The sequence below is a fragment of the Phalacrocorax aristotelis genome, chromosome 15 (assembly GCF_949628215.1).
Source record: "Phalacrocorax aristotelis chromosome 15, bGulAri2.1, whole genome shotgun sequence".
NCBI classification, from domain to species: domain Eukaryota; kingdom Metazoa; phylum Chordata; class Aves; order Suliformes; family Phalacrocoracidae; genus Phalacrocorax; species Phalacrocorax aristotelis.
Window position 1 is genome coordinate 10,878,341 of NC_134290.1, and position 12,893 is coordinate 10,891,233.

The 12,893-nt window shown below is 51.1% G+C and overlaps 1 protein-coding gene across 15 annotated transcripts in view; it reads right to left on the reverse strand.

The window, feature by feature from the left end:
* Nucleotides 1–12,893, reverse strand: part of NCOR2 (nuclear receptor corepressor 2) — a 256,899-nt gene that overhangs the window by 165,507 nt on the left and 78,499 nt on the right. For all 15 annotated transcript variants that reach the window (XM_075110457.1, XM_075110456.1, XM_075110450.1 and 12 more), the window contains exon 3: nt 157–284. In XM_075110457.1, the coding sequence (XP_074966558.1) occupies nt 157–284 (128 nt within the window). The remainder of the gene's footprint in view (nt 1–156; nt 285–12,893) is intronic.

Below are 12,893 nucleotides of genomic sequence, written 5' to 3' on the forward strand. Positions count from 1 at the left end.
GCTAAGACTGGCACGGAGGCTGAGCACAGTCAGCAGCAATACACAACATAACATTGCCCAGGTCTCAGAGCCCCCCTCTGCGTTACAGCGCTGTGCAAAATACTTGCTGATGCAGTCAGGATGCCCACAGCTTAGGGGGAGGCAGGGAGCCAGTACCTTTCATTGCCTGGCTGGAACTCAGAGAGCAGGGACGGCCTCCGCCGCTGCGGCTGCATGATAGACCCCGGCGGGAGGTGGGAAGCAAAATCCCTGGAATGATGCTGGTACTCCAACAGCGCGACGTCCTGCAGAAACACACACAGAAGAGCTCGTTAGGCTGGTGGCAACTTTCAAGCAAGCAGTGAACCCCAGCAACTCAAAAGAAACCATATCGATAATCCTTCTTTGAAGCACTGGGTGCTGAACCACACAGCTCAGTGCTTCCCACCCCGCTCCCCCAAATGGGTTCCCAGTAGACCCCCAGCCCTGCACCGTGTTGGGATGGTAGCTTGGCCCCTGGTCCAACCTGCCTCCAGCCCTTTACTGGGGCTGCTCACAGGCTGGCTCCCAGTCAGGGACCCCAGCAAGCTCGACCCAGCCAGCAAGCATGCATACAGGGATTTCTGGCATCCAAGCAGTCCTGAAGACAACTGCAAATCTGAGAGGAAGAACAGGTAAGAAGAAAGTGAAAAGTGACAGGATACTTTCAGCTTCAATAATCCATGTGGCAGTATGAAGAAAGAAAAAAAGAAAATTTTTTTAAAAAAAACAAGGAAATCACAAATGTTATCTTGAGAGTGTCCCTTTAAACACAGCTCCCCTGGGCTGAGTTCAAGGGGTTTGAAAGGACAGTTTGCTACTTATTATGTGTACGTCCCTTTTGTTCCTTGACCCTTGGAGAGTACAGTACAGTATGTTCCTGATTTTAATTAAATAAGAAGCCCTCCTGCTCTGTGCCACAGACTGATTCCAGCAGCAGTATTTTAGCAGCTACATTCAACTGCTATTTTTTATTTGCAGATAGATACTTGACCAGAAGACTAATCACCTAATTAACCAAGACCTTCAGCAATGGCATAGAAAGCTCTACCACAGCTCTACCTGGTAACGCTGACACGTATTTATGTTAGAACCACCAATCCCACCTGGGAATCTATTTTGAACAGTTCTCAACTGGAACAAAAGCGCTCCAACTCCCTCAAAAAGAAGAAAATTCCGGGGGGTAGGGGGGTGGGGGGTAGGGAGGGGAAATCAATAAATCACATACCACGTGCGTGCAACTGGGGGTGTGGGCAGGGGACTCTCAGCCCTAACAGCTGCAACAGAAATTATTTCATCTGCTGTAGTGAAGACTGATGTGCTCCAGGACTAGGGAAGCTGGAGCAGTGCCCCAGGTGCACCGGAGGCAACGAAAGGATTTGGGAGCTTAAATAGCAACAACCTGCACCTAGAGACCCCCTCTCCCAAGCTGTAAGTGACAGAGCAGCCCAGCACTGGATGCCATGCTCTCCTCCAGCCAGCTGCAGAGTAGAAGGGAGTATCAAAGCCCAACATCTTTGGCCACCAGAGGGAAAACCAAGATGTTGGCACGGCGGCTTTCTGGAAAGCCAGGAAGAAAACCCGAAATTGTAAGCACTTGGTGCAGGGGAGCAAAGAAAAGCAGATCCCCTACCCCACATTCAGCCTTTCTCGCACAAAAGCTGAAATGGGCAAATATCAGATGGAGAAGGAAAGGGAACGTTGTGTCTGATGTCCACCACTTCTCCTTGTGCCTAGGAAGGAATCAGGTTCATTTCTCCCTAGCATCAGGCAATAGTGCAGCACTGCTCCTTTTCTGTTCTGATCCTGGGAAACAGCAGGAACCAGGGACCTCGGCCAGCCCCAAACTCCTGGTCTCCACCTCCAGCCTGGCCATTTCAGACCTTGGTCTCTGGGGCAAGGGGTGTCTTCAGACAGGTTCTTGTGACATACGGAGGGCATTACTGGGACAGCGCCTACTCATCCTCATGGGGATGATCTACTTCTGCTGTAAATCCAGGGATTAAGGGAGGATACTACCCTGTGATGCTGCTTTTTCTTCATCCACACAGGAGGCCCTGGGGGGCTGCGGGAGAGAATACACCATGGGTCCAACCACAGACAGGACAAACTCAGACATCTGAAGTGAAGGAGCCCCTTAGCTCTTACAGACCCAGCCAAAGCAGAATCGCTGCCTATGACAAGCTTCCCCACATTTGCACTTGTCCTGGTTTTAACTAAAAAGAACGATGCAGTTCCTGACATCCACCTACAAAACAAATACACCATGTCTGGGAAGACCCATCAATAGGCCCACATGCAGGACCATCACCTTCTGTGGGCATATAAACAAGAATTACCCATTTGGGAGGCTTGAAGGCTGTGCCCTTAAGAAGAAAGAAAAAAAAAAAGGCTCTTGCATATCCTGAGAACCATCTGCTTTTCTTTTTCCCCCTGCCCACACTCAGCTGAGCTTTGTCTTTTCCTTCTCTAACCCCCATCGGAAAATGGCTGGTGGAGCTCAGAGCTTGGTAGCATGGCCTGAAGTGACAGGGAGGCTTATTGCATGTGGCTGGGATGGCAGACATCCCTCTCCGGCTTCCCTGCCTAGGGCAAGGCTGGCGAGTACCAGCTCCTGCTTCTCCAGACATTGCCCAACTCACTCTCTCACCTGCTTCACTTCACTCACATCAGCGTTCGGTCTTACCAGAAGAAAACATAACCTAAAAATAAGTGAGGAGGATTAAAATTGACAAATTTCTGTTCCCTGTGATGAACCATCAAAGGAACCACAGGAGAGCTGGCAGGACATGGGTGGATTGATTGCCCAGAAAGTTACTACAGTAAATTGCCCTGTGACCTATGACTGTTTTTCAAAATGCAAATGCCAGAAAGGTTTATGAGCTGCCTTCAGAAGAGGCTTCAATTTTGTTTAGCAGTGTTTTAAAGATGTATACTGGGAGGCACCTTGCTGCGAGTGCCGCTGCGCATTACACACACAGGCAGAGCTGAGAGCAGCGTCCCGCAGGGCAGGCACCACGTGAATTCCCCACCATCGGAGCACGCATCACAAGTGTGATTTAGTCCCCATCCTGACCTAAAATTTCTAGTGCAACCTTGACACCTGCTCAAGGGCAGCTACAAAGACACCTGAAATAAAACTACTAAAAAACGTCTGCAGCCCCAAGCCACATGTTGCTCTATTTCGTCTCCATTGCTTTGCTGGATTTTGCTCAATTCTACTTTTTGCTCATCTTCTCCCTCTTCCTCTCTTTGCATCTCTTCTTGCCCTCTGCAAACCTTCCTCCCACACACACCCCCCAAACCTGTTGATGTGTCAGAGCACCTTCTCCAGGGCCCTCAATTCTCCCATTGCTTCTGGTCTGGACTTTGTTCCTTTCACACCAGCCTTCCCATTGTTCCTGTGGTTCAGGTGCTCCCACACAGATGTCCTTTTGCAGAATTTCATAAACTCAGTAAATGTCATGGCTTAGAAATTAAGGAAGCAAAAAGACCATGGGTAGTCAGGGGCTCTGGCACATCAGCAGATTTGGTGGGTGATGGGGGGAGGGTTTGCAGAGGGCAGGAACAAATGCAAAGAGAAGATGAGCAAGAAGTAGAATGGAGCACCTTTTCCACTTTCTGTTCACAGAAATTAAGCTTCTTTACTCAGGCAAAGAAGGGGAAATATTTCCAAAACAAAAGCAAAGCAACCAAAATCACTTTTGGAAGTCTCATGTCAAGACCTGATTCTCCTGATAAAACATCAGTTTCCCAAATTATAACCCTGGGTGAAAGAAACTGTGTCCCCTCCAACCATGCAGAGAGAGTACAAACAGGCCAGAGTCTCCTCTCTCTAGACTGCGCCGTCTAGAGCTGTAAACAGTTTGCGAACCAGCTGGGCGATGCCGAGGCTGCGCAGTCACGGTCAGGGTTACACCCTCCTGTCCCACACACACCTCTCTGGCAGCGGCTCTCCGCCAGCCATGAGAACAGAGCTTTATCAGGCTAGTCCCTGGGGCATCCATCCTCTCCGACAGAAGTAAATCCACATGATGCCATGGGAGAAGCCTCGTAAGCAGTCAGAAACCTTGTCTGAACTGGGGAGATAGGGCCCAGGCACAGCCAGCACAGAGGTCCCCCAAAAACTCCTTCGCCATGGAGCACTGGTGGACGATCCCACCCTCCAGCACAGACATTAGTCCCCAGCATCCCCCCAGCTCCGCAGCACAACCCTGCTATGCACATCCTTGTTCTGGTGCCTCCTGTGACAACCAGCCTACTGATGCCCAAGGTCAGCAGCAGGCCCAGGTCAGAAGCAGACTTGGTAAATTCTTGAAGTCACCCAGTCAGGGGAGGAAGGTTGGATCCCTGTTTCTGGGAGCAGTTTGACATCCAGGTGCAGTGAAGAGGCTGGGTTGTCTCCATCTTCCAGACCCAGAACTGCACTGCTGCCTTTGTCCTTCACATGCCACCTGGTATTACACCATCCTGGGTAGCTGCCCTGGCCCAGACCATCGGCCTTGCATGCAAGAAACAGATACTTCAAAACCAGCAAGCCACAGCTCCAAAGCTTAGGGTGAAGCCAGCTAACTGAAGTTGGAAAAAGAAGGATTCCCTCTCCCTTACATCAAACACATTTCAGTCGAAGCCTGACATGGTTGATACTGAAGACAGACCTCATGACCGCTGCCTGCCGCAGCAACTGGTGGGGAAGGGTCTTGCAGGGAACACGATTGAAATGCAGCCGCTCTCTGCCTACACAACACCAGAAACCCACCCTGATGAGAGCCGGCTCCAGCGTGTCCTGAGCAGCTCCTGGCCCCACATCACAAGAAGCCACTGGCTGTGCTGAGCCAGCTCTAGCAGCATCACCGAAGATGGACAGACACTGAGTGTGCCTACAGCGCCAAAAGTCACCCTGGCAGAGCAATTTAGCACAAAGCCAACATTTAGATAAATAAAATGCTAAAGAGCCAAAAGCAGCCTCATTAAAATATACTTTTTCATGCAGCAGGCTGAAGAGGTACTTGGGCCCAGCCAGAGGTACTGAAAGTATCCTTCGCTGCCAGCAAGGAAGGCTGGACGCATCCACGCTGCCCCTGCCTGGGGGTGCTGGGAGGGGGAGCCAGTGAAAGCACTCCCAAAGTCTTTTTGTGTTATTACTTGATTTGAGAGTACTGAGAGCACCATTTCTCTCCCCTTCCTGGAAAATCCTCTGACCCTACATAACCTGAACCTATCAGGCTCATTTAGATACACTAATCAAACTGTCTAAAGCCAGGAGACTGCAGTATTACAGAAGAGCCCTCAGCAACACAGAGACAGCCCCGCGGAAAGGGGGGAAGGGAAAGAAAAAAAGAAGGTTTTTCCCCCCCTCCCCTTTTTAAAATTTTTTAAAGCTTTCAGCCTGTTGCCTTACCTACCACAATATCTCCACTGAAATCTCCTGTGCTTTCCCCTGACCTCAGGATAACCCACACACTAAACTAATAACTGCACGCAGCCGTGCAGCCTTTCTGCCTCTCTCGCTTTCTGTTTTGAACACGTGCACTTGCTGGTGCGCTTCATTTCTCCTTCCCCTGCTTGCAGCTGCCCTAGTCTGGGTTGCCTGATCGCCAACAAGGAGGAAGAAAGGGGGGTTTGAAAGTGATGCTGGAAGCACCCCCAGGCGCTGACCTGCAGCACACAGGGCCAGACAATGCTGCGCCACGGCCAACGGCAGCTCTGAGCTGCCCTCCCAGCTCTGGTGTAGAGCACATCCGTATGGACAAGGCATCTACCAACTGCTCCATCCTGACAGCATTCCCACGGCTGCAAGAATTAGCTCCTGAGGAGAAGACCCCAGAGACACGAGGCCTGCAGAAAGGAAGCCTGGAGCTGCTCTTGCAACAGAAAGGCGAACTGCTCCTCCTCTCTTCCTCCCACCAGCAGAAAAACAAGTGCGAACACCCAGTGCTTCTGCCTTCCTTGGAAAACAGCTCTGGAGCAAACCCGTGGAGACCTAGAGCACAGCCGGATGAGCACCTGCAGCACAGCTTGAGCAGCCCAAAGCATCAGATCCATCCCCTGCCGCTTACCACGTCTTCAGCAGAGAAAGCAACCAGGAGCTCCCCACCGAGTTTCGGTGCAAAGACAGCTTCGCTTAAAAACCACCAGCTCTTGTTTTGCTGTGACGCCAAGGAGGAGCACTCCCGGGGTCAGTCACCACATCCGCCAGCTGAGCCGGCTCCCCAGCGGAGGGTGGCACTTGCGCCAGCAGCTGCCTCTAATCCCAGCACCGGGCACAGGCAGCGCCTCACCTGCGGAGCTCCCCAGGTGCAGGAGCCCATGCCCAGCTATGAGCCACTGCCCCACACTGTTCTGTCACCTTTTGCAGGCAGGCAAACAGGCCAGGCCACTGCACACACTCATTGAACAGCAAATCCCAGCTCCTCACCACCTCCACCAAGGATGAGGTCGTGGGCTGCTCGTTATGAGCTCGCCCAGCGTAGTATAGTGAGTAATTTTTATTTCTTAATGACGTGCTATTTCTGCTGAAGCACTCCCAAGCGTTTAGCCTAAACGAGGCCGATTAATAATGGCATGGTCCAAATAGTGAGCAAAAAACAACGCCAAAGCATTCCTATTTATTTCACTATTTATAAATTGTCCCTTATGTAATTTCAGGAGAGGATGCCTGACCTGTTCCTGCCGCTCATGAGCGGCACGCGTGCCGTTCCAAGAATTCCTTTTAACCGCAGGGGAACTGATGGGTGAGGGCAGCAGGGCTGGTGCCTCCACAAACTGTGGCACTGGTGGCACACAGAGCCAGAGCTGGGCACTTTGCTGTTGCCACCCTGGCAGGTCCCACACCCCTCTCATCCCAACATCATCCCGCTGGCTCTAGGGCATCTGGGGACCTTGCTCCACCCTACACCTCACCTTCCTCCTCCGTATCCTGGTTTCCACTGGTGTTTCCTGAGAGGAGAGGTGAGAGCAGCTGCAGAAAGCACTGCCCAGAGCAGGGCCTGCACCAGCCACATGCTCCATCCCTCTCCTCCTCCTGCTGCTTTTCTGCTGGCATTCCCCCAAATCAGAGCACGCCCCGAGCCTCTGATGCCCAGAGCTATTCCCTATACAACAAGGATGGCCAGAGGGGACACACAAGTCAGAGTGGCCCAACACGGTGGCCAAGACTTGACCGCACAGCCTCAGACCGCAAAGCCACCCCACCCCACCAGGAAGCATATGGCAGGTTGAGCTTCCCACACCCCCAGGAGCATGCAGCCAGCACAGAGCAGCAAGGGCCTCGGACCATCCGGCAATTAATTTGTGCAGTAAGCTGCTGCTTGAGCCCCTTGATGCAACCCTGGCTGCAGCAGGGGGCTGGGCTAGCAATGGGTACCACCTGCAAGCCAGGCAGACCAGCTCTGCACTCCAAGGTGGGGCGGCCAAAGCAGCACAGCCACTGCTCCAGTGGCTTTGCCAGAGACAAGGGATACTGCCCACCCCCTACCTCTGTACACCCTGAACGTTGAAAAAAAAGTTGCTTTAAATCTTTCTGCCAGCATCAAGTGTGACCTATTTTAGCAATAAAAGGAAAAGCTCTCTGGTGCCTGGATACCCCTTGGCACCGGCAGCGCAGCAGCTGCTCATCAGACCGAGAAATGTACTTTTTAGCCTTTGCCTGGAGAAAGTCATTTTTCCCAAAGCCGATTCAGGTAAGAGGAAGGGGGAAGATTTGGGAGGAACCAGGGTGGTCACAGAGCCATTGCTGCATGAGGTCCAGACACAGCATGGCCTGCGAGGGGACCAGCGTGGCATACAGCCCATCGCCCTCAGCCTCCCCAGCAAAAAGCCATCCTCTGCTGCTGAAAACCTCCACTGAACTGCAGAGGAGGTGGTTATTGATCAAAACAGGTTGTCCACAAGTACACTGCTGTCTGCCCAACTTCCTCCTCAAAATCCTGGGAGGAGCTCACTGCAGGTTTAAGACAAAAAAAAACAAACCAACCTTAAACCAAACAACAACTCCTCCACAATCAGCTCTACTGTTGGAGATAAGGTCAGTAATAAAAACCTGGCTGAATACACGCATTTTTATCTTGCCTACAGGGATGCAACATGTGCTGAAAAGACAAATGCCCTTATTGTTCCAACACAGTCTCATTGCCATCCATCTCTCAGAAGCTGCTGACTTGGCCTTTTGTTTTAGGAGGTGACCACACTGCGCGTGGCCCCTTCTTGGAAGGCATTGATTTCTGCTGCCATCCTTGCACTGAGGCCACGTCTGCTGCCAGCACCATTAGTGTCTGTACCAGCTGCACAGTAATGCATCCTTCCCGACACGCTCTCCCCCTCCCTCCTCTCCGAACTGGGCCGTCAGCAGCATTTAGCTGCCCATCTGAATATGCCATTCACGGAGAAGTCACATCTCAGTGTGGGCAGCTCTCAGCTGTTGTGGCTTCCCAGTCATCTGACCAGTGCCTGGCGCTGGAGCCAGCTGCCAGCCCTCTCCCCAGCAGCCAGAGGTGCCCGCAGAGCAGCAGCACATCCATTACAGTGCTGCTTTTGAGTCTCTCTCCATCACAAGACTTTTGTCCCAGTCACATCCAGGCGCCTTTGAGCCAGGAATGACCCGTCTGCCCATCCTCCATTCCCCACACCTGCTGCTCTGCTTCCTGAAGCCATCTGTGCCCCCGAACACCCACGCGGGGTGAGCAGCTCTCTTCGCACAACAAACCCAAAGCTTCCACCTTAAAAGCACCAGGTCATTTTGTTCATCATCACATCTCTTCTGCAGAGTAGTCCCCCACCATCTCCCACCACACATGCTCCCACACAATACCCATAACCTATCTGCAGGTCCATGCAGGACCCTTTTGTCTTTCCACGTCACCCGCTCAGCGCTCTCCTACACTTCCTTACACCTCCACAGCAAATCCTTCAGGTCAAAAAACCTGACTTGCCCAGTATTTTCAACAAACGTGGTGAAAGTGACAGTGTCTTGCTGAGGTGTCTCCAGGGGCTGGTGCGGCAACGCAGGCAGTCGGACTAGGAGTGCAGGCAAAGGCTTTACATCTCCAAAAGTGGCCTTAGCGAGTCTCTACCTTTGCCAAACCACATACACAGCCAACGTTTTTTTCTTCCACTGTGGATTTACAATCTTGACATCAACCAAAAGCAAAGCATCGCCCTCTATGTGAAGTCATGCCCAAAAAGCAGATTAGGGAGCAACCCTCGTTTACAGTAGCTTGAAGAAAAAGAACTGTTTTGGATAAAGGCTGTATCCTAGGGAAAATGAGCTTTAAATACAAACTGCTGTAAGCCAACTCCTCCTTCCTGTCAATGGTAGAGACCCCCCAGGGCAGGGAATTAGGTGTCCTGTTCCTTCACCTCCATGCTCTCCCAGTCCCACAGCAAAAAGACAATTTCCCCAAGCTGCTCAGAGCTCATGCAATCCTTCTCTGGCAACCTCAAGATGCTTCAAGAGAGATCGCGCTGAGTTCTCATGACAGACCTGATCAGAGCCAGTATTTCCAAGGTATGTTTTTGATTTCCAAGTCATTCTTTAAAACATTAGCTGGAGCCCAGCAGGCAGAATTCAGGATGCAAATCTCTGGCACAAACCGCCCCTCGCTCAGCTGCGCAGCTGGTAGCAGGAGGCTTTTCTTTGCGCTTGGAGGTGGTTGGAGAAGGCTCTTCGCAGCCTCAGGGATTTTAGCATTTGGCACCATAAACTCTTCCGTTCTGCAAGTTCCTGGAGCACTGACACAGACTGGCATTTTGCTTCCAGCAGACAAAAGTGTGAATAACTACTCCAAGGAAAACCAACACAGCGGCAAAGGCGCCTCACATACGTAATGCAAAATACGCTGCCTCTCTGCAGGCTTACCTGGCATCGCCTTGCCACGCTGATCATGTCACTGCGGAGAAGAGCTAGCTCCTGCAATCTCAGGAGCTTGCATCTCCTTACACCACCTTCTGCAGCAGGATGCTGGGTTTAACTCACCGTGCTCAAACTGCTGGGAGGAGGGAGGAGGAGTCTGGGCACGGAAGGCACTCCATTCCCCCCAGGCCACCGTTTGGCTAGGACACCAAATCAACACACAAGTTTGCACCAACCTCTTGTTTCTTGTTCAGCAGACAAGGAAGTATTTATCATGGGCCAAGAAAATCAAGCAATCTGCCTGGGATGCTCCTGCACAAGTGCTGCTTTGCAAACGGGGAGTTTAATAAGGGAACTAGGGAGGTGCTCCCAGACAGGAGAGGTGGCACAGGAACGGGCATGAAGGTCCCAAAGCTGGAGCAGAGGGCTTACGCTCACTTTGCCACCTTAGCTGAGCGGCACGCGAGGAACAAGATCAAACAGCAGACAGAAGGTGTGCTGAGCACCTCTTGTTTTGTGGGGAGGGGATGGTGCTCCCCCCGATGGGGGTTCAAGTGACAAAGGAGTGCCAACTTCATTTGCATGTGCACACACCCCAGTCCTACCAATACCGAAACCTGTTTGATCTCTCTCACAGGTAAAGCACTAAAAGGACCACAAAAGCAGATGCTGTTTTGGCATAGAGGCTGCTGCACAAGGACACTTTGCGTGCCCTGACCCCCAGCATCTCCTGCAGCCGGTACCACTCTCCTGGTAACCCCAGCTGTGTCCAATGCCACGATTCCTGTGGCACTGAAATGTCAGGGCCCTGACAGAAGGATGACTGGTAAGGAGGGCACAGCAAGAAACTGGATCCACAGGGGAGGAAGAGAGGGGAACCCTTCTGTCCACAGGGAATATTGATCACAAAGATGCTTTAAAAGGAAGGGCCTTACACTACACAGGGAAATTGATCTGTTGACAGAAACTATCTGCAGGTTGCTTAAAAATTAGTATCCTTCATACAAAAGTTTCCTTTGAGAGAGCGTGAACTTTGGACACATTAGAAGATGAAGAATCTAATGTGGTTTTTCACCTTTAGCTAAAGGTCACGGAGCATTCAAACAATTCCTCCATTCCAAAGCTGAACATGGCAGAAGTCAACTAAGTACCCCAACATTACAGCTAATTAATATGGAAAACAAAAACATTTCCCCTTGTGGTTTGGCCAAGAACGACACAGTGCTCTGAAGAAGAAAGTGCTGATTATTGGTGATTTTAGTTTTATCTGAAGAAAGTCAAACAAACGAGAACCTTTCCGCTAAGCTTCCTTCTTCTTCCCTTTAAAAACATGCACATTTGTCAGAGTTCTCCTTATAAGTAGTCTTTTAGTAAGATGGAATTAAGTCTAGGGTCATTACAAAATACTGCATTTTCACATCCAGCCTACCTGACAGCTGTCGGGACCAGATGCTTCTCGGTGAGGAAGAAGAGGAGGAAGAGGACACCCCAATATAGATGGGGACCAACCTACCCAGTGGAAGAGCCTGATCACTGCATCACCCATTAGAGCTCAGTCTGGATCAGACCCACGGGTTCACAGCCCTGCCCAAAGCTGGCACCTCAGAGTGAAACTAGCCAACAAACATCCTCACTCGACCGGTACTCGATCTCCTCCACCAGCTCCACACTCACCCACAACTCCTGCAACGTGCTGCTGGGAGATACTGCCTGTAAGTACAAAGCATATTTCCGTTTGTTCACTTGAAACACTTCTTTTTCCCCATTTTGTTGGATACTCCCTCAGGTTTTATATGATGGGAGAATAAAAATGCCCAAGTCTGCTTCCACTGCCTTCTGCCCCTTCACAACATCCCCTCTCACTTGCCTCATCTGTGAAATCAAACAGCTGCAATCCTTTAAATCACTTTTCATAAAGTGTCTCCAAGCCTAAAATAATGTCACGGCTCATTTCTGAGCTCAGTATTCCTGCCGCGCCGCATTTCCCTGGGTGCGACCGTCACAGTTGGACTGTGATTATTTATTTATGTTATAATAGCATCTGCAGCCCTGCTGTGCTCAGCCCAGGAGGTGACCTAGGGCGTTTCCACCACCAGGATAAGGATCCCCGGGCTGACAAATTCCCAGTTCTTGGGAAAGGATGTCATGGAATGCAGCAAACCAGAAGCAAAATCTAATTAGATGCAAGACATGCTAGTGTCGGGTTGGTTTTGGCCTCTCTTGTTTTCTTCCAAACAAGCTCTCACTGTGCAAACACACCCCATGACAAAACTGACCTGGCCAAGACATGCAAGCAAATACCGCTGACTTTTAATATTAAACAGCACAGCAACTTCAAAGCAACTGGGCTCTCCTCTCCCAAGCAATCCCACCAGAGATCAGCTCCAGCCCCAGAGCCATGGCCAGGTTCCAGCTCACGGCACCGCCAAGCAAGAGACACGTGTTTGCAAACAGCTGAGAGTGGCAGGGCAGATCATGCAGGGACACGCTTGAAGGAACGCTCTGCCTACCCTCTCGAGGAGAGGCAGGGTGCGTTTGGTTTGCATGGGACTGGCACACTTCTGCCGAGAGGAGCCTTTCGGCTTTCCATCCAAAAAACCTCAGCTCGGACCTCTCCTGCATCCAGGCACCTAAAAGGCATCACATAACTTGGGAAGATTACATGCGGCTGTAAAAATAGCTTCTAGAAGCAAAACGCCAGCAGCTTCGTCCAACATTAATACGATAGAATAAAAACAGCATTCACTCTAGCCAGCGAGCAAGGCAGGTTGGAGAAACCCAGAGCTCTGTCCGACTTGCAAACAACTGCTCCACTCAGTTCATTCTGCTGCTGCAGCACTACAGGGAAGCAATCGGGGTTTGCAGGAGACAGGGACTCACCCGAGGCTAGGAGCCTTTCACACTCTTCTAAAATCTGTGTCCACATTGGGTATTGAGGTTTCTTTGGTTTGTTTTTAAACCACGGCTTTGCAACAACTGCAGGTCTTGCTCACCTGGTCACATCCTCCTCCTGCTCAGGTTTCTG